Source organism: Budorcas taxicolor, chromosome 3 (genome assembly GCF_023091745.1).
Source record: "Budorcas taxicolor isolate Tak-1 chromosome 3, Takin1.1, whole genome shotgun sequence".
Taxonomy (NCBI): Eukaryota; Metazoa; Chordata; class Mammalia; order Artiodactyla; family Bovidae; genus Budorcas; species Budorcas taxicolor.
Window position 1 is genome coordinate 11,260,037 of NC_068912.1, and position 17,956 is coordinate 11,277,992.

General features: G+C 47.5%; 1 protein-coding gene across 1 annotated transcript in view; it reads right to left on the reverse strand.

Moving 5' to 3' along the window:
• The window catches only part of CADM3 (cell adhesion molecule 3), a 30,300-nt gene extending 12,848 nt beyond the window's left edge, over positions 1-17,452 (reverse strand). Inside the window, exon 1 of the mRNA XM_052637358.1 lies at positions 17,237-17,452. Within this exon, the coding sequence (XP_052493318.1) occupies positions 17,237-17,318 (82 nt within the window). The 5' untranslated portion in view covers positions 17,319-17,452. The remainder of the gene's footprint in view (positions 1-17,236) is intronic.
• Positions 17,453-17,956: the final 504 nt, after the last annotated feature.

Below are 17,956 nucleotides of genomic sequence, written 5' to 3' on the forward strand. Positions count from 1 at the left end.
CTAAACCCTTTTGTGAAGTAGTGTACAGTGTCCATGGCCTAGTCCCCCAACTCAACCTGAGAGGCAGAGGGACAAAGAAATCAATTCGCAGAATCTCTCCAGGATCGCCCGTCGTAAACCCAGAAGTAGCCAATCACATACGCAAAACTCCATGACGTCATCGGCTGCTGAGCAGAGTCCGGAGCTGCTCCTTGTCCCCGGGCCGGAGTCCCGGCAGAACTTCGCCAGTCGTCACCTCCTGGCGCCGGCTCCGGAGCCAGCGGAGGTGGGGGCTGGGAGAGGAAAGGACGAGAAGAGGGTGGTGGGACCCAGGAAGATGGGTGGGGGTGGGGTGGGGAGGGTACGGGGTGGCACGGGTGGCAGACCAAAAAGAGAAGTGGGAAGTGGGCTTAGGGTCCACGAGAAGAAAGGGAACGAGGGAGAGATCTGCCGAATCAAAGGGAAAGAGGGGTGAGGGACAGGAGGGCGTGGGGGAGGGGAGAAGGGAGACAGACAGACGGGGGAAGGGAGCGGGGGTTAGAAGGAGTCCTAGCCTCCGGAGAGGGCTCTAAAGACAGCTTCGGAGACGCCGTCGCTCTTCACTTTTTCTCAGACATCCTGCAGGAGTTTGGAGACTTGACTCTGTTCCCGAACAGGAGAAGCACTGATGCCCAAATGGGGAGGGGGAGTACAACAGAAAAAAGTACCCGTAGTAGGTAGAAGTCGACAGGAGAGGGGACGAGGAAAGTGCTGATGAGGAGAGGCAGAAAAGATGAAGATGGGAGAAAGAAAGGCGGCCAGGATGAGATCGCGGAGGGTGCTCAGAGACTCTCCCCGAGGGCCAGGCTCTCACCCTGCTATCTTCTGTGGACCTCAAGCATGGAGGCAACTGGAAGTGGGTGAGTGTTTCATGGTATTTTCCAAGTAGTCTGTTTGTGGGTCCTTCAGTGGGAACCCAGATTGGTTGTGCTAAAGCTTGGCATGGTGGAGGGACAAGGAAAGCCAGAGAGGGGTCAGTGCTCAGCCCTACAGTATTGGTACCCAGTGTACAAAGTAAGCACTAAACAGACCTTTGCTCAAATGGAGAAAATAGCCTTCTCTTACGTTGGCATAAAGGCTTTCAGTTTTCAGAGTGGACTTCCAACCATGAATTCATGTCAAAACAACCTTGAGAGAGAGGCTGCCGGATAGGGTCCCTTTTTAGAAGTGAGGTCTGGAGAGGCTCAGTGACTTACCTAAAGGCACACAAATAGGGCCCCTTTCAAGGATCCTCTTTCTCCTGCTGCTTGGTGCTCTTAAAGCTTTTCAGCAGCTTCTCTTTCTTACAATGTTTCAGCCCACTGTATTGCAATTTTCTTTGGTTATCAGCCTCCTTATCTAAACTTTGAGTTGGTGAAGAGGGCAAGAGCCTTCCCTTTCTCATCTTTGTGTCTTCAGTACTTAGCCTATAGTGGGCCCTCAATACATTTAATTGCCTCTGGTAATTCATTCAATCACACTTGGCACTCTGCTATGTCCATTCCCACTCAGGCAGAGCATGTCTTCTGTCCAAACAGCATGGATTTAGTCTTCATTCTATTGCTCCTTATTCCATTTGTGCTGTTTTCGGCCTTCTCCTCCATTGCTTTTTTCCTTGCTTACATTACATTCATCCCTCCCCTCCTCCTGCATTTTGCTGGCATTTTTTTTTTTTTTCCTGCATAGGATAAATAAGTGAAATGATGATGTTGGTCATTCAAACCAGACTGAATCGTTTAGTTGAGGGGTCTGATAACTAAACAAATAATCTCTAATAAATGGCATGTTGGGAATATGCTTGATATATTGTCTCTGTAGGTTTATAAGGAACTCATTCTGGTTTGCTATATTTTAAGAAACTCATTAAGAAATAGCTTTTTTTTTTTTTTTTCCTGCGAGGGGTGATCTTTTCCCCTTTAATTCTCCGAAGTACTTATGATCTCCTGCCTCCTCTTGAGAATTGTCTGTTAATATGCCTGAAAGTTTTCTTGCTGTTTTTATAAAACTGTACACCTGTAATGATAAATTCTGAATAGCCACTCTCCTGGGAGCAGATGAGTGATTATATAATGTTATTCATAGAAACATGGATAAGTGGCAGAAATTATAACCTGGATTGTGAAAGCCTTGTTCTTTGGATTTAGATCTTGCCAATCGTTTATGACATCAGCATAAATTCCCTCAATGGGCTCAGACTAGAAAGAACTTAAGAGAGGGCTCTGAAAAGGTGGCATGCACTTTGAAGTGGAAATAGTGACAGTTCTCTTCAGGCAGGGTCACTGGAAGGAAATGTAGACTTTGAGACCATAAGCCCATTAGAAAGGGGAGGCCCAGGTTACTCACATAGGAAAACTGACAACAGAGAGAGCTTCAGTCATATACGTCATGTTGTTTCCCTGCTTAGAAACCTCCACTGACATCCCATCGTCTGCACATAACATCCACAAGATCCTGTGGTCTGATGCCAATGTGCCTTTCAGCTTTGTCTCTTCTTTACTTCACTCAGCCCATATCCCAGACATGTGATGCTATTTGGAATTCTTTCTGTAAACCCTTTGCTTTACAGCAAAGTTCACGTTCCCATAGTCACTCTGCTGATAATGCCCTTCACCCATCTGCACACATCTAAGCTCTAAACATCCTTAGAAGCCTATTTGTGGCACTTCCTTTAAGAAGGCTTCCCTGATTGCCTCAGGTGGAAATCATTTCTGATTTTGTTGTTGTTGTTACAACATTTTATCTGCTTTTCTTAAATTATGCATCAATCTTTACTTTGAGCTAAAAGTTTGGCTTCCCTCCTAAATTATAATAATTCTTCAGGTAGTGTTGTTATCTGATTCATCTCTATATTTGGTACCAGCCCTATTAGAGCATATTGCACTTAGAAGGTGCTTAATAAATATTTCCTTAATGAATGAATCAAAGATGCTGAACACCTTCAGTTGGGGTAACTAGGTTCAACATAAGTCCATGAAGAGGAAAGAGCAAATTAAACAGGCTAGGAAGAAATGAACCAAGGAAGATGGTAGATATTCCAGAGGCTGAAGCTCTAGAAGGTTACAAGATGGTGGGGGGGGGGGGGGGGTGGAATCTCTATTTATTGATTACCTTATATGTGTCATTATCCAAGCCAAGTGCTCTGTTTTCATTATTCCAAAATAACCTGTGTGTATGTGTTAGTCTCTCAATCGTGTCCAACTCTTTGGGACTCCATGGATTGTAGCCTGCCAGGCTCCTCTGTCCATGGTATTTTCCAGGCAAGAATACTGGAGAGGGTTGCCGTTTCCTCCTCTAGGGGATCTTCCTGACCTAGGGACCGAACCCAGGTCTCCCGCTTTGCAGGCAGATTCTTTACTGCCTGAGCCACCAGAGAAGCGTAAACAACCCTTTAATAGATATTATTATGCATATGTTAAGGATGAGTTAACTAAGACTCAGAAAATTTAAGTAACTTTTCCATATGATAGATCCAATAAGTACTGAGATAGGGCAGCCTTTAAATTTAGATATCTCTGACCACAAAGCCCAGACATTTTTTTGCACATCTTCACTACACTGCCTCCCTTTGTAGAAGCATGTGCTTTGTGTGTGTGGTGGGGGGCAGAAGGTATAGTTGGAAAGATGCATTCCTGCATTGCTAGCCAAGGTTTGTTCACCTAAACAGTATTCACAACAGTCACCTGCAATACAAGAAAAATTAACAGTGTAGCAAGTTGGAAGTGGGAGCTTGTGGTGTTGGTATGATTTATACCCACTGAGTTATATTTTCAATTGGATTCCTTAGTGCATCTTCATCTATACCTTTGGGGGCTCACCTCAGAGAGCTGGGGTGATTCTTCAGTTAAGCAAGCAATAGATGTGTCTGGTTAAAACAGAATCCCCTCACATTTTCATGGCACTCTAGCTCTAGGCTATGAACTAAGATTGCCTTCTTGTTTGCTCTCAGTTGTCTGGGGCTTTTCTTAATGCTTGGCCTATTTACCCATGAGTTCCAGTATCTTCAGGACTCCCAGCATTTTAAAGGACTAAGTAGCCCTTTCACTCTGATTCCTTCTGAATGATTGTTCATATTAAGAGAAGCAGAGGTGGAAACTGGAGACGTACTAATGTGCCTTTTAAAGCATACATTGACACCTGTGATTTTGTCTTTCACCCATAGTACAGGGCCTTACCCATAGTAAGTACTCAATAAATATTTATTGAATAAATACATGAGTAACTGAAATGAATAAAAATGTATTATGTTTCCAATTTAAGTGATGATAGTAGGGAAGTTTATGTGCTTAAAGTTTATTGCTTGGTTGATGTATTTTCTCTGCCCTGTCTGTTTTGGGAATCCACACTGCATGGGCCTTAGGGCCATATATAAAGTCACAGGTGCACATTTGGGACAGTGAGACAAGGGAACAGAGCTCCCCTGCATAACCATTGCTGGCCTTGCAGTGCTTGGGTCCAGAGCTCCACTTCCCAGATTATAGAGAACGCCAGCTCCTTGCGTAGGAGTTAATGGTGATGGTGATGGTGATGGTGATGATTCAGCATTTCTCTAACTCCAGAGTTAAAAATATTCTTCATCCCAGCCTACTTGTTATTCCTCACGACTACCATGGCAGGTGGGTGGAGGAGTGTTATCTCCAAGGGAAAAACACCCTGGGGGCTGTGGCCCAGAATGCTGAAGGGACCCACTTTTAGAAGGGTTTCCCCACCCCCATTGCTGGGCTCCCCGGCCAGGTGATCTCACTCTTGATTCTTCCCTGACCCTAGCTCTGTAGTGGATTCTTACAGATATTTCTGAAGGGAGTGGCCATGACAAGCTCAGAACTAGAACTCAGTGCCTGCATCCTTTCCTTATGCCCAGAGCCATATTTTTCTTTAATAGTGAATGTCTCCTTCTGAATTTGGAAGAAAGTGGACCAATCTCATCTGAGGCCCAATTTAATCCATAACTCCAAGATTTGGGAAGGGAGTTACTTTGACCTACGTAGCTTTAGACCATAACATCCTGATCACAAAGAACTCTCTGTAAACATCATTTTTCACGCTTGCTCTTGGGTTGCCAGGAATTCCGTTACTTCTGCAGAAGGCACTGTGTAATTTCCTAGTCGAAGACTCTGAGGGCATGAGTGTCAAAATGTTCTCTCTCACTTCCTGCTCTACATTCCTTTTTAACTTTGTCTTCCCCAAGTCCCCAGTTCGCTTCTATTCCCAATATGACAGAGCAGTCAGATGAAAGAAAGCTGGGGCCATAGAGGTAAGCGTTACTTTGTCATCACGGCTTGTCTGTTTTTTCAGGTGTACTTCCTTCCCTTCCTGTGGCTCCTCAGGGCAGGCTCCTGTCCCCTCACAGACAACATGATCCCCTAATGGATCTCCTCACTCAGCTCAGGTATGCTCCAGCTCACATCCACTTCAGAGCCTCAGAGCTCAGTCACGCTTCAGCTGCCTGCCTCCTGATCGACCTCCTCTCCAGCTCACTGCCCCCGCCACCCTCTCTCTGGCTGGCCTGCTGAGACCTTAGCTTCTCAGTGTTCCTTCCTTCCCTCTGTTATTTCTATTGTTTTCTGACTTTCCCTTCTGGAGTCTTGTTTATCTACTTTCTCTCTGGCTCCCAACAGCCTCTTAGCCCAAAGAAGTCACTACCCTTTGGGCACTGCTTTACTCTCCCTGGGGTGGGGAGAGGGGGGATGGGGGGGCATACAGGATATAAGTCAAACTGGATGGTGAATAGGGTAGGGAAGAGCACCTTCCCTGTACGGAGTCTCTAACATACTGATTAGCCACAGTAGCTTGGTAAAGTGTAGCCAAGAGAGCAAGGGATCTTTATAGAATGAGGGATCTTATTCTGTTAGGTGAACCAAGAGACTTAGGTTTGGAAGGGACGAATCTGGGCTCAAACAGGTTTATTACTGTAGGCTGGCAGACACCTTTTGGTTGCATCCAAGGATGTTAGAAATGAAAGGCTTTTGTTTCCTGGCCTTGGAATGGTGTGGCACTTAGCTTTTCCAGGCTGAATGAGGAGGAGGGGATCTTTAGGGTGGTTGGCTAGTTGACTAGCTTGCCTGCAGAGGGTGTGAAGTTGAGGTCAAAACAAAAAGCACATTGTGGTGTTAACCCTCTTTTCACTAAAAAACAAACAAACAAACAAAAAACAGTTATCCCAAATGTTTTCTCATATCCAAGTGTTTTTTAAAAAAACCCACATTTAAGATGCCGTGAGTAACTATATCTGTTTGCTAAAGCCCTGCAATCAATTCTCATGTTCTGGTCATTTTCTACTGACCCCTACTGGCCTGAGTTGATTATTCCTAAGATCATTTTGAGTCTTCCAGACGAGAATGTAACTGATGTCCTTTCTGACTCCACTACCAAAGTTCAATAATTCCTTACCTTCTTTTCTTGCACCTCTTTCTTCCCAAAATATTTTCCCGTCTATGATTCTTAGGTTTCCCTAGTGGCTTAGATGGTAAAGAATCCACCTGCAATGCGGGGGACCTAGATTCAATGCCTGGGTTGGGAAGACCTCCTAGAGAAGGGAATGGGTACCCACTCCAGTATTCTTGCCTGGAGAACTCCACGGACAGAGGAGCCTGGCAGCTTACAGTCCACAGAGATGCAAACAGTCAGACACAACTGAGTGACTTTCACTTTCACTATGATTCTTAGCGACTTTCGCTTTCACTATGGTTCTTTTAGAGTTGATAAAAATCCCAAGTAGTGTCTAGTGCACACTTTCTGTTTTAAAGACGAAAAACCAAGGTTCACAGAGGCTTAGAAACTTCTCAGCATAGTCACATAGGCAGTTAGTGGTAGCTGGGTTCATATGCCCAGTCTTCTGTCCTCATTGTCAGTCCTGTGCACTAGCTAATTTGGAAGTGAAGTTACCATTTAGTGTGACTTTACTTCCAGTGACTTCCACTCTTCCTGCCTCCCATCTCCCTCTGCATTGCTGTGAGGAACCCTAGGACACTGGACCTCCAGGGAAGTAACTCTGCTAAATGCTGGGCAGGTTAGAGAAGTTGGGGTGAAATGAAGAAACAGAAGGTGTGAATAATGTCACCCTACAGATGTCACCATCTTCCTGGCAGATTCTTACAAAAGAGGAGGCCATGGGACTGAAGCCGCTTCCATGCCCTTAGGAATTAAAAGGGTGATGAGGAGGGTGGGCTGTGTGAGTGTTAGCATCTGTGTGGAGAGCTGGGGGATGCTAACCTGATTGTGATGTGGGAGACAGAGACTAGAAGGGAGAAAGCCGCAGAGGAGCTTATCCTATTCTTGAGCTAGTGACAGAAAAAATCTGGAGGCAGAAGTGGGCTTGCAGTAGGCTGAGGGGGGGCCCTCAGAGACTTAGTTAAGATTCTGAGGAGCAGAGACTGGGAAGTGGGTGGCAGAGAAGGAGGTGGGGACAGCTGTTGCTTTGATTTGCTATTGAGTCAGTGTTCTCAGTGCATTAGTACTGGGAGGGAGCCCCGGGCTGGCCCCCAACACAAACAAGCCCCTCTGGAGCCAACACAGTGTTGTAGCGAGAACTGCAGTGGGGAGACAAAAAAGGAAGGGGATCTAATCCCAAAAGAGCCCCTTCCTTGCCTTAGCTCCTGCCTTCCAGGACTGGGCTATGTGCTCCAGACAAGCATCTAGTGTTCTGTACTAAGAGGCTGGGTAGGGTTGATGAGACACAGCAGAGCGGATGGCTTTGTAAGAGCTGCTGGGAGCACAGGTTCTGTGCAGGGGGTTGACTCTTACCATTTATTTCTCAAGCGAGCCCCTAAGGTCGGGCATGAAATCAACCTTGAAACATTTTAGAAGCATCCTTTCACCCCCGTCTCCTCGTTCCCTTCCCACCATGTTCACATCCTCAGAAAGCAGGACAGTATGACCTGGGTCTGCGTTCTAACGCAACAGAGAGTCAGGAGGCCAGATTTTGAACTCTTAGATGTCCCTTGAGCCAAGTGTAGGCACTTTATACCCTTTCTCTGAAAGTGAATGTGAAGTCGCTTAGTCGTGCCCAACTCTTTACGACCCCATGGATAGTAGCTTGCCCCAAGCTCCTCTGTCCATGGGGTTTTCAAAGCAAGAGTACTGGAGTGGGTTGCCATTTCCTTCTCCAGGGAATCTTCCCAACCCAGGGATCGAACCCAGGTCTCTCACATTTTAGACAGACGCTTTACCATCTGAGCCACCAGGGAAGTCCATACCCTTTCTCTAAATGTATGTAATTGCTCTCACACGTCTGTAATAGAATTGGGAAAGAATTGCCCCATCTTAAGAAAATACTTGGGAAAGGAAACATAACAGAGTCAGTGTGGAGTAAATGAAAGCGTAATTAAGTTTAACTTGTTGGAAAATATGTTTAGCCATGAGAAAACAGGAACTGGGAATGGGCAGAAAAGCCCAGGAACATTGGGGAGAAGTAAAGAACAGATTCCCTAAGGAATATTCATCCAGGTGCCAAAGCCTGGCTCCCAATTGTCCAGAGCCACAAAACCTGTCTGAACAGATGAATAAGTTCCCTTCTTAACAGGCTGTATCTTATTCTCCTTTGCTCTTAATGTCGCACTGTAGATAGTTTAGGCTGAGGGCTTGGTGTGGTGGGATGACAATGCTGTGGAAAAGTTTAATTTGTTAGAAGTCAGGCAAGAGAGCATTCTGGCTCTCTGCCGGCTCTCATTTTACTGACTTGTTTTTACTGTTTCTCTTCACTGGGTGATCAGAGTCAGGGTGTGGATGACAGGTTCAGGGCAGTGATTAGGAGCATCACATGGAGAAAAAACTGCTCTGCACACCCACACTGCTCTGGGTCCCCCTCTTCTGCCAATCCCAGCTGAGATTTAGTCTCTTCCCTTCATTTTTCTCACCTAAAAATGTATTTTGCAGCAAGTGGCACATTATTCAATTAGCCTTATTCTGTGACTTCCTGGGAATTTACCTCTTTTGTGAGACAGATACATTCCTTCAAGCCTACGGACATCACAGTCCCTGAAATGGTCATTAATTCTGCCATCCCAAAGTTCTCCTCTCTTTATCATTGAGTGTCTCATCTTTAAAGTGGATGTACATTCTATTCTGTTCCCCAAGATACATATATATTTCAACCTGGTTGCTCTCTTTTTCCCCTTCAGCACGTGTCCCTCAACACACACACGATGACTAGTTTTCACTCTTTGTATCTCTGTTTTCCTTTTTTTTTTTTTTTCTGTTATAAACACAGCTTTTCTTATGACCCAGATACAGAGCCCTTTTCACAAGCCTGTTATTAATCAGAACCCCTTACGTCTGTCCAGCAAACCATATGGTTTAAACTCAGAGATTCTCCTCAAAGCAGAATTCAGAATCCTGCTCAGACTCCCCAGGAGAGGGCCAGAATCTTCTTCTCCCCAGGGCTGAGCTCAGTCCATCTGTCACTGACACTGGACTCCAGGGTTTGGAAACCAGAAGAGAGTTGGCATGAAGCACCAATTGAGGATAAATGAGAATGTGTGAGGCCCATGGGCTAGTGATGGTGGTTTTTATATTTGGTTGAGATTATAGGATGAGATGAGTGGAGGAAACATATAATATGTGTTTGGAAATATCTCATCCTTAAGAACTAGCGTAAGAACTAGTAAGAACAAGTGAGTGCAGTTGTCTCATGCTTTGTTTACGTTTGCAGAGGGACAAATGATTAGGAGCAGATGGTAAAACAGTCCTCTCATTTTATGATAATGAAAAAACCTTGCTCTTCAAAGACTGACCTAGGCTAGGCTAAGTCTCAAGTAACTTGTCGTCTAGGTCTTTGTTAGACTCTTGCTGGGTGTCCAAGGAGGGTTGGGTATTTAAGTTAGAGACTCAATAAACCAGTTCACCTTCCGAAGCTTTTTCACTCTGAGGCTTTGGCTGGAATTCTAGAATCCAAATGGGAAGTAAAGAGCTAGATCCCAGAAGAAAAAATGAAGGCAAGAAGCAAGGATCTGCATATTCCCAGTAAAACCTGGTGTTGGAAGGACTAGTTGTCCATTCTGCCTTGCTGATATCTGCAGCTGTATGAAGGAAGTAGAGGGCTAAGTAATGGTTAGCTTAGAGATGAATGGCTGAGATACCAGCCTTCATTTCTTTTTTTTTTCCCCTCGGGTGAGGTGATATGTCTGACCTTTCTTGACCCTGAACTGGAAGTAAATGAGCCAAAGGTGCTTATAATTAGCAATCAATACACAATTAGTGTAGGTCTAGCTGGGGTAAGGAAAAATGAATCCTGAGAGAAAATAACATTTTAGTTCTTTATGTTACTTAGCTTTCTTATCATTCTCCTGGAGATCTCTGGGAGAAAGATGGAGTGAGATGAGAGGGTTAAAGAACTCCAGAGGTAAGCGCTCACACAGAAGAATGATACACATATTGAAAAAAAATCTGGAATCTCTGCATTAGAATCCTTTCAGAAACATGTCTGCTCTTTATGAGAACAGGGGGCTCAGGGAGATGAGTAGATGCGAGATACTCCAGCTGTTACCATAACCCTAATTCTGTCTTCTTGAAAGCTCACTCATGGAGATAAATCACTTCCATTACCTGTCCTTGAGGAATGAAATTTCTCCTTGTTTCAAATAAGGAAATGGAAGGGGGGTACTGGAAATTAATTCTGGAAACCTGTCTCTCCAGCTTCACTCTGTATAGGTCATTCATAAGTGTTAACTATTATATGAACTATTATGCAGAATTGACAGGGGGAAAACCATCACTGAGGGGAAGAGAAGCTTGTATAGCTCTGATGTGATGGGAGGAACAGGCTGTCTAGTCTCAGACTGGCAGGGGCTGAGCATTCTTGGCTCCTTGCTGCACTTGACGTCATCAGCTTATTGGCAGATCACCCAAAAGAGTAGCAGAGTCCAGTTTAAAGATGCATCTTCTGAGATATGGCCAAGGACTTGGACTCTGGGATAAGATGGTTACATTAAGGCCATTTAGTCTATACAAGATGGCTATAATGATGAGGAACACGAGTCATGGATTTGGTATTTATTTTCTATGCCTCTCCCATATTGCATTCTTCTATTATCTATTCTGAGGCGCCAACCTAGATATTGTCTTTACGTTTACTGCTAAGGCCGAGGGGAAAGGGACAATGAGTATCACGACAGGACAGTTTGAGTCGGTTGTCAGGCTCAGAGTGGTGTTAAGAGGTGTGTGCTCATAACTGAGTAGGACTCATTTTGCATTCTACATGTATAGTGTACATGTGGTAACTCCATGAGCAATGCTGTCTCAGTCTAAGCCACGACTGTTTGTAGTTCTGTTTTAAATCTATGAGTCCATGTATGGCAAAACATCCGGTTCTTTTGAGGCCATTTGAGGTCACTGTAGGCCCTCATCTCCTGAACATTGCAAACAACACTTTTCTACCTCAGAATTATTTGTTTGTTTGTTTGTTTTCTGTCCCCTTCCTATAGGCGATTAGGTGGTTATGGAGACTCTCCAGATCTGGTCTTGTTCCCCTCTTGCTGGTAGAGCCAGTCAGGAGTCAGAGCCAAGATCATGTGTGTGTTTGTGGTAGGAGGAGGGAAATCCCATGTCTGTTTTGAGGGCTGCACTGTGGAGAGTAAAGAGATTAGGAATTTGGATGGGGAGCAGGACCACGGAGAGCAGCAAGAAGAGCCTGGAGTGTCCCTGTCAGGGGCTAGCACCATGGAGAGCTCAAAGCACCTGTGGTTTGTTCCACAAAGAACAGGAAAACCAGGATCATGGGTTAAGGCAGCCAGATCGCAAACAATTCAAAGAGAAAGAGCAGACATCAGGGCTTCTGCTAGGATCACACCACACCCATCATTTGCTCTCAAAGGCCTTCTCGAGTACTTTATTTGAACCTACCATACATGCAACCCAGAGATGGTGCTAAAAAAGTGAGGACCGCCACCGGACTGAGTTTGTCAACATACGCCTAGGTAATTATAGAAACTACATAAGAACCAGTGGTGGTGGGGAGAGTTTTGATTTGCTGCAACCAATTATGAATGACATTAAGAGTATCTTTTAACGTGGGAAACAGTGCCACAAAGCCTGTGTCTCCTCAGAGACAACAGACATAAGGAAGCCAAAATGTGTGTTATAGTTAGGTATGGTATGGGACCCGGAGAAGGAAATGGCAACCCACTCCAGTACTCTTGCCTGGAAAATCCCATGGACAGAGGAGCCTGGTGGGCTACAGTCCAAGGGGTCGCAAAAGAGTGGGACAGGATTTAAAGAGTAAACAACAAGCAAAGGGTATGGCATGTATCAGTCAAATGCTCTAAGGCACCCCAGATTGATGTGAACAATCCAATCTTGATCATACATGGAAAGGCATAATGGGTTATGCCTTGTAAAAAGGGCATTGTCCTCAGGACTTAGAGGTCTTTGTGTTAGCTGGGAAATTTGGCCACTTTCTTTAGACTTAGGGAAATTTTGGTAAAGGGACAGATAGCTCTCTCTTTCAGTGCCTGTTGCTTCAGTGAAGAATATATAGCTTTAATGAGCTTATATTTTGTAAAAAAGAAAAATCTCAGCAGTTTCACGTGTTCAAGACTCCTATCTCGGTGCTAGAATGGATGTATCTCCTTGTGGGAACAGGGTTGGATTGGGTTTCTACTTGGGTTGTAAAATCCCTGAGCACCAGCTGGTTCTGACCTGGTAAAAAATCATCTCTACTGCTGAAAGAGGCAGGTCTTTGATCCCAGACTTGGTCTTCCCTATTTTTCAGTTACATGGAGTATTTGCTCTTAATTTGACTGAGTTCTTAGGGACCTGAATCTTTTTCTGATGGCTTGCTTTTCCAGGCTTTTTTTTTTCTAGTGGTTTGTTTTTCTCTTATCTCTTATAAGCATTCTCATGAGGATTGCTATTCTCAGAGTTTATGGATGGGTCTCTAGGACATGACCTCATCTTGGAAACAAAATGTTCCAGTGCATGGACCTATAGCCAGTGATGAAATGGGAAGTGTTAACTTGTAGCATAAAAGATGAAAGGAGAAGATATAATTACCAAAACTTTCTAATACCCTGGCTTTTTCATTCAGTAGTCAGTTAGGAATTGGTGCATTCTACAGCTTGCATTCATGGAAAACCTGGAGCCTAGATTACCATTCTTCAGTAAAATTCCATTACTGAGAAATAGATGACAAAAAAGGGATTGTTGACTTGGTTCTGTTGGAGTAGGAAACAACAAAGAATGTGACTAGCTTCAGCCCCCGGGGTTTAATTTCTCCGATTATAACTGTGAGGGTTTTTTCCTTAGGTTATTTTTTGTGACCTAAGGACAAGAAGTTTTTGATTCCAGTACATATTATTTGGACTCCAAGAAAGCAGCGATGGCAAGGGTTACCACAATCACATCTAAGAATTTTCAGAGCAATGGCACAACGACCTGGTCTGCTGTTTCAGAGTGACCAGAACACCAAAAAGATGCCATCTGTGGAATTTTATGGCTGCAGAACTATGAGTCATTCTTCAAGTGAATAGTGACTGTCTCCAACAAGGCACTGTTGAAATTAGATTTGGACCTCCTTTCTTGCTCAGTTGGACGAGGAGAGAGAGGAAGAGAGAGAACAAGACCCTAAGGATAGTGAACTGTCTCATTTATTGTCAGTCTAGGGTAGAGGATTTCAAACTGTATGTAGCAGAACCTCTGTGCCTTAAGGATTAGGGGAAATATAGGGGAAGTCAAGAAGAAGGGCAGGAGGGTTTCAGGTCTTATTTATCTGTTTCAAAAAGAGTAGTTTTCCTTTGATCTGTTTTATTTATTTGATAAAGAACCTTCACATCTTTAAAGATAAAAGTGAGAAAACCACTGTGCCAGCGGAACTACCGAGCCCAGCAGTGCTGCTGAGCTCCAGGGAGAACTCAGGACAGAGTCTTTGGTGTAACTGCTGGAATAGGCAGTTGATATGTACAGCTTGGGTCCCACATCAGACAGACTGGTTCTGTATGGAATTAACTAAACTCTATGATACCAGTGTCTCTCTGATACTTCAAGCTTCTCTGTGCCAGAAAATGCCACGTCTGAAGGGAGAGCATCTCCTTCCCAAGGATTCCCAGCTGCAACTGGGAAGAGAACAGAATGAGAACAGCTACAGCTGCAACCAGGAAAAGAAACTGGGTGCAGTAGGTCTGCCAAGCAGATCCGTGGGCAGCTCTAGAGCGATGCCTGCTGGACTTCTCCGGCACACTGGGCATGATCTCTACACTGGGCAGCTGGCCAGGGGGCTGCAGAATGGACGGCAGTGGACAGAAGGTCATTGGGAAGGGAAAGATGTTCATGTGTGAGGCAGTGCACTCCAAGGTTAAACTGCTATATCTTGATCTGAAGGAAAGGGAAGCTGCCCACCTGTCTGTTTCTGTACCAGATCAACTCACAGAGTGCTGGAAAAAATTTGAAAAAGAAAAACCAAGGGAGGTTGGGCGCAATGTTGAATGTCGAACAGCTCACCAGAGAGACGACCACAGGATACATTAAGTTCACGGGCCTTGTAATCCCCCAAACCTGGAACTGCCAACTTCTGCCAACACTAGGGGAGAAATGTGAGAAGGAAGGGGCAGGTGGCTCACTCAGAATGTCTAAACCATTCCTGAGTTTCAAGCCACGGCACTAATGGTCAGGTTCAGATAACAATTGTTTGCCCTTCTCCAGCCTCTCAATCTCTGTTCAGTCTGATGAAATCTAAAAAAGTGTATGCTGTACTCCAGGGAGCTGTGTGCTGCCACTGAGCTCCCTGCCAAGGGCCCTCAGGAACCCCAAGTCAGGGGTCCTAGACACACCTTCTGTATGAGCCTGGCCAGAATGGTCATCAGGACCACCACCCTGGGGGTATTAAATCTATACACCTGCTTCCCACATCAGAGTGGGCCTGTTTTGACCCCAAAGCTAGGAAGTAGAATTAATTTGGATAGAAGATGGTACATGGTTGTGTCTCTTGTGCATCAGTGCATCCTGAGACATTACAACCAGACATATGTCCACTGTCAGGACAGATAATGCTCTAGAAGGACAATGATGCTTGATTGACTTTTTGGGAACAGATCTTCTAAACCATCTCCGAATTCTCAATCCCTCCTCCAGACATTCTCCATTCAAAATGTATTGGCTTCCACTCTTCCCTCAAGCCACTGCTATGAGAGGTGTATATATATATATATATAAGGATAAATCATTTCTTTTCCTCTAAATCTTAAGCCTGAGTAGGGGCTGAGCCCCCAGATTGAGGACTAAGAAAGAAGAGTGCAGTTGGTGAAGACAGACCTGGCTAATATACAGATTACTCTCTTCTCCAGTGTTTGTTTATATCCTAGAGTTGAAGAGCTGACAGCTTTCTGGGATGACTTCGTTCTGTTGAGGTTCCAGCCTGCCCCATCAGTTCCCATTGCCAAACAGAGGCATTTTGGGTCACACTTGTCTCTCTTAAACACAGGTAGCAGAATGGGAAGGCCAGGGGCTGCAGGTGAAAGTCAAGGCCTAGTAGAGAGTCCTTATTTGGGTATGTGCACCGCACCCAGCAACCTCTCCTTTGCCTTGCACTTAGCCTGCCCTCCTGCAGGACTCTCTTCACCTCCTCAGTGAGTAGGGTCATCATTACAGCCATCCAGGGGAAGGGGGGGGTTCCACATAGGGGAGAGAAGGGGCCTCTGCCCTGTGGTGACTTGGGTAGGAACTCCCTTGGGGAGTGTGAGTGGATACAGAGTAGAAGGAGCCAGCCTGCAAGCTGCCCAGTGTCCCCGTAACACCAGAAGCTCCATCTTCATGATGGAGATAGGACTTGGGGAGCAGGTCAGGCGAGATGGAGCAAGTATTCCTCCAGCACCCTGGCTCTTCGCCTGTTTCCTTCAGATGAAATTCTCTACATCATCCTCCCGAGTTTCAACCCCTCCCCTCTCCACCCCCGCCCCGCCCTGTGCCCATCCCTGCTGGCCACTGGGTCCATCGCCCAGGAGCCGCCTCCCCTTTCTCCTCCCCTGCGGTTCTTTCTGTTTTTCGTTGGCATCTGGCCGGGCATAGGCCACCACCCTCCCCCTCACTCTCCCCACATCCCTTGGCTCCGCAGAGGTCCCGGTCCCCCTGCCCCTCCCCCAGCCCAGTCCGCCTCTGCCTGGGGCGGAGGAGACTGGAGGATGCATTCCTTTAGTCCCTTCACCGCCTGCCCTCCCTCCTCCAGGGACCTGAGGCTCTGAGCTGTGTCTCTCTTCCCGGTCTCCCTACAAACTGTCCCCTGCCACCCCAGTAAGCGTCAGCAACCTTTAAGAAAGCTGAGGTGCCCCCACAGCGCTGACCTACATAGCCCGGTCCAGGGCGGGAGGGGGGCCCCTAGCCCCCTCACCCCTGGCCCCGCCTCCGTTCTCCCCCCACTCTCTTATTTCACTTCTCTCCCATGACTAACCCAAGAAGGTTTGAGTTCCCGACTGAAGCAGAGGGGGCTAGGCGAGACACCTTACCTCAAATTTGGAAATTCAATTCTCAGCCCAGGAAAGCTTTGGGTTTTCCATGCATCCTCCTCCCCAAATATCTTCAGCCTTCCTTTTGCCCAATCTCCCTCCCGCTACTCCCCCTCCTCCGCTCCCGTCTGGGTTTCTTTTCCCAGCTTCTGCCACCGTTAGGGACACTGCCATCCGGGGGCCCTCTCCGCCCAGTGTTGTTGTTTTGCTCCAGAGAGAAGCCCCCCACTTCCTTGCCCACGCCCCCCTCCACAGCCTCACCCAGGCCCCCTTCCGTGCCCACTTGGAGCTCCGCCGCGGGTGGGGGGACGGTCGAGGGAGCAGGAATGTTTGCATACAGCAGTTCAGGGGACCGCACTGGCTACCCAACCCCTCCAGACATACATACACAAACAGCCGACACACGCCCTGACTGAAACAGCGACAAATCTCACTCCGCCCCCAACACACACTGACACAGACATACACACAGATACTGACACAGAAACGCAGCCAGACACCAACACAGACGCGCACACCCAGACGCACACGGACAGCAACACAACCAGACCCCGGGCGGCTTGTAACAGACCCAAATCTGCGACTTCACACGCAGACACACTCGACGGTGTACAAGGAGGGGGCATACGCAGCACACCCCACGATCCACAGAGACACGGATGCTCGGAGACAGACACAGGGTGTCAGGAGCGGCTGGCGACTCGAACCCCCGCTTCCAAACAAAGCCAACGGGCTCCCTCCGCCCCCTCCGCCGGTCGGAGCCCCCGCCCCGGCCCCTCCCCACCTCCCCTGGCGCCGCCCCCTCCCTCACTCACCGTCCTGGGAGAGGTTGGCCCCGCCGGGCGCCCAGCAGCAGGCGAAAAGCAGGAGCAGGGGCAGGGCGGAAGGGGCCCCCATCGCGCTTCCCGGCCGGCTCCCTGGCAGGGCGCTGGCGAGCCTGGGTCCCTGGGGGCTGGAGCTGGGGAGGGGGGTAGACGACGCCACTGACCGAAAGGGCGCCCCCGAGCCGCTTAGGAGCCCGGGGCCGAGGCGGGGACCGGGAGGGAGCCGGCGCTGCTGCAGTCGCGGGGATTAAATAGGGCGCTCGGAGCAAACCATTCGGTTGGAGGTGGAGGGGGGGTGACGGGGGGCTGGGCTGGGCGCGGGGGGGACCGGCTGCCGCATTCCCCACTCCCCCCGCCTGCCGCACCCCCTCCGCGCCTTCGTGGTGCCTTCCACCCTCTCCCCCGGGAGCTCCACCAGCCCGGCTCGGGCGTGGAGCAGAGGGAGCGAGCTGGCTCAGCAGTGGGACCCGGCGCCCACCCCTCCTAGACTTGGGGTGGAGGGAGGGGAGTCGGGCAGGGCCTGGGGCCAGCTGGCGGGAGCTGCCACTGCAGGCCTGGGCAAGGGCGTGCCCACTAGCCCGAGAGCTTCCAGCCCCGCCCTCCTTCCTTTGGCAACTGGGGATCCCCAGGAGTGGGATGCCCCTAGGGTGCCCCTATCAACAGTGTGCCCAGGGACGTCTCTACAATGGGTAACCAGTTACCCTGGTCTTT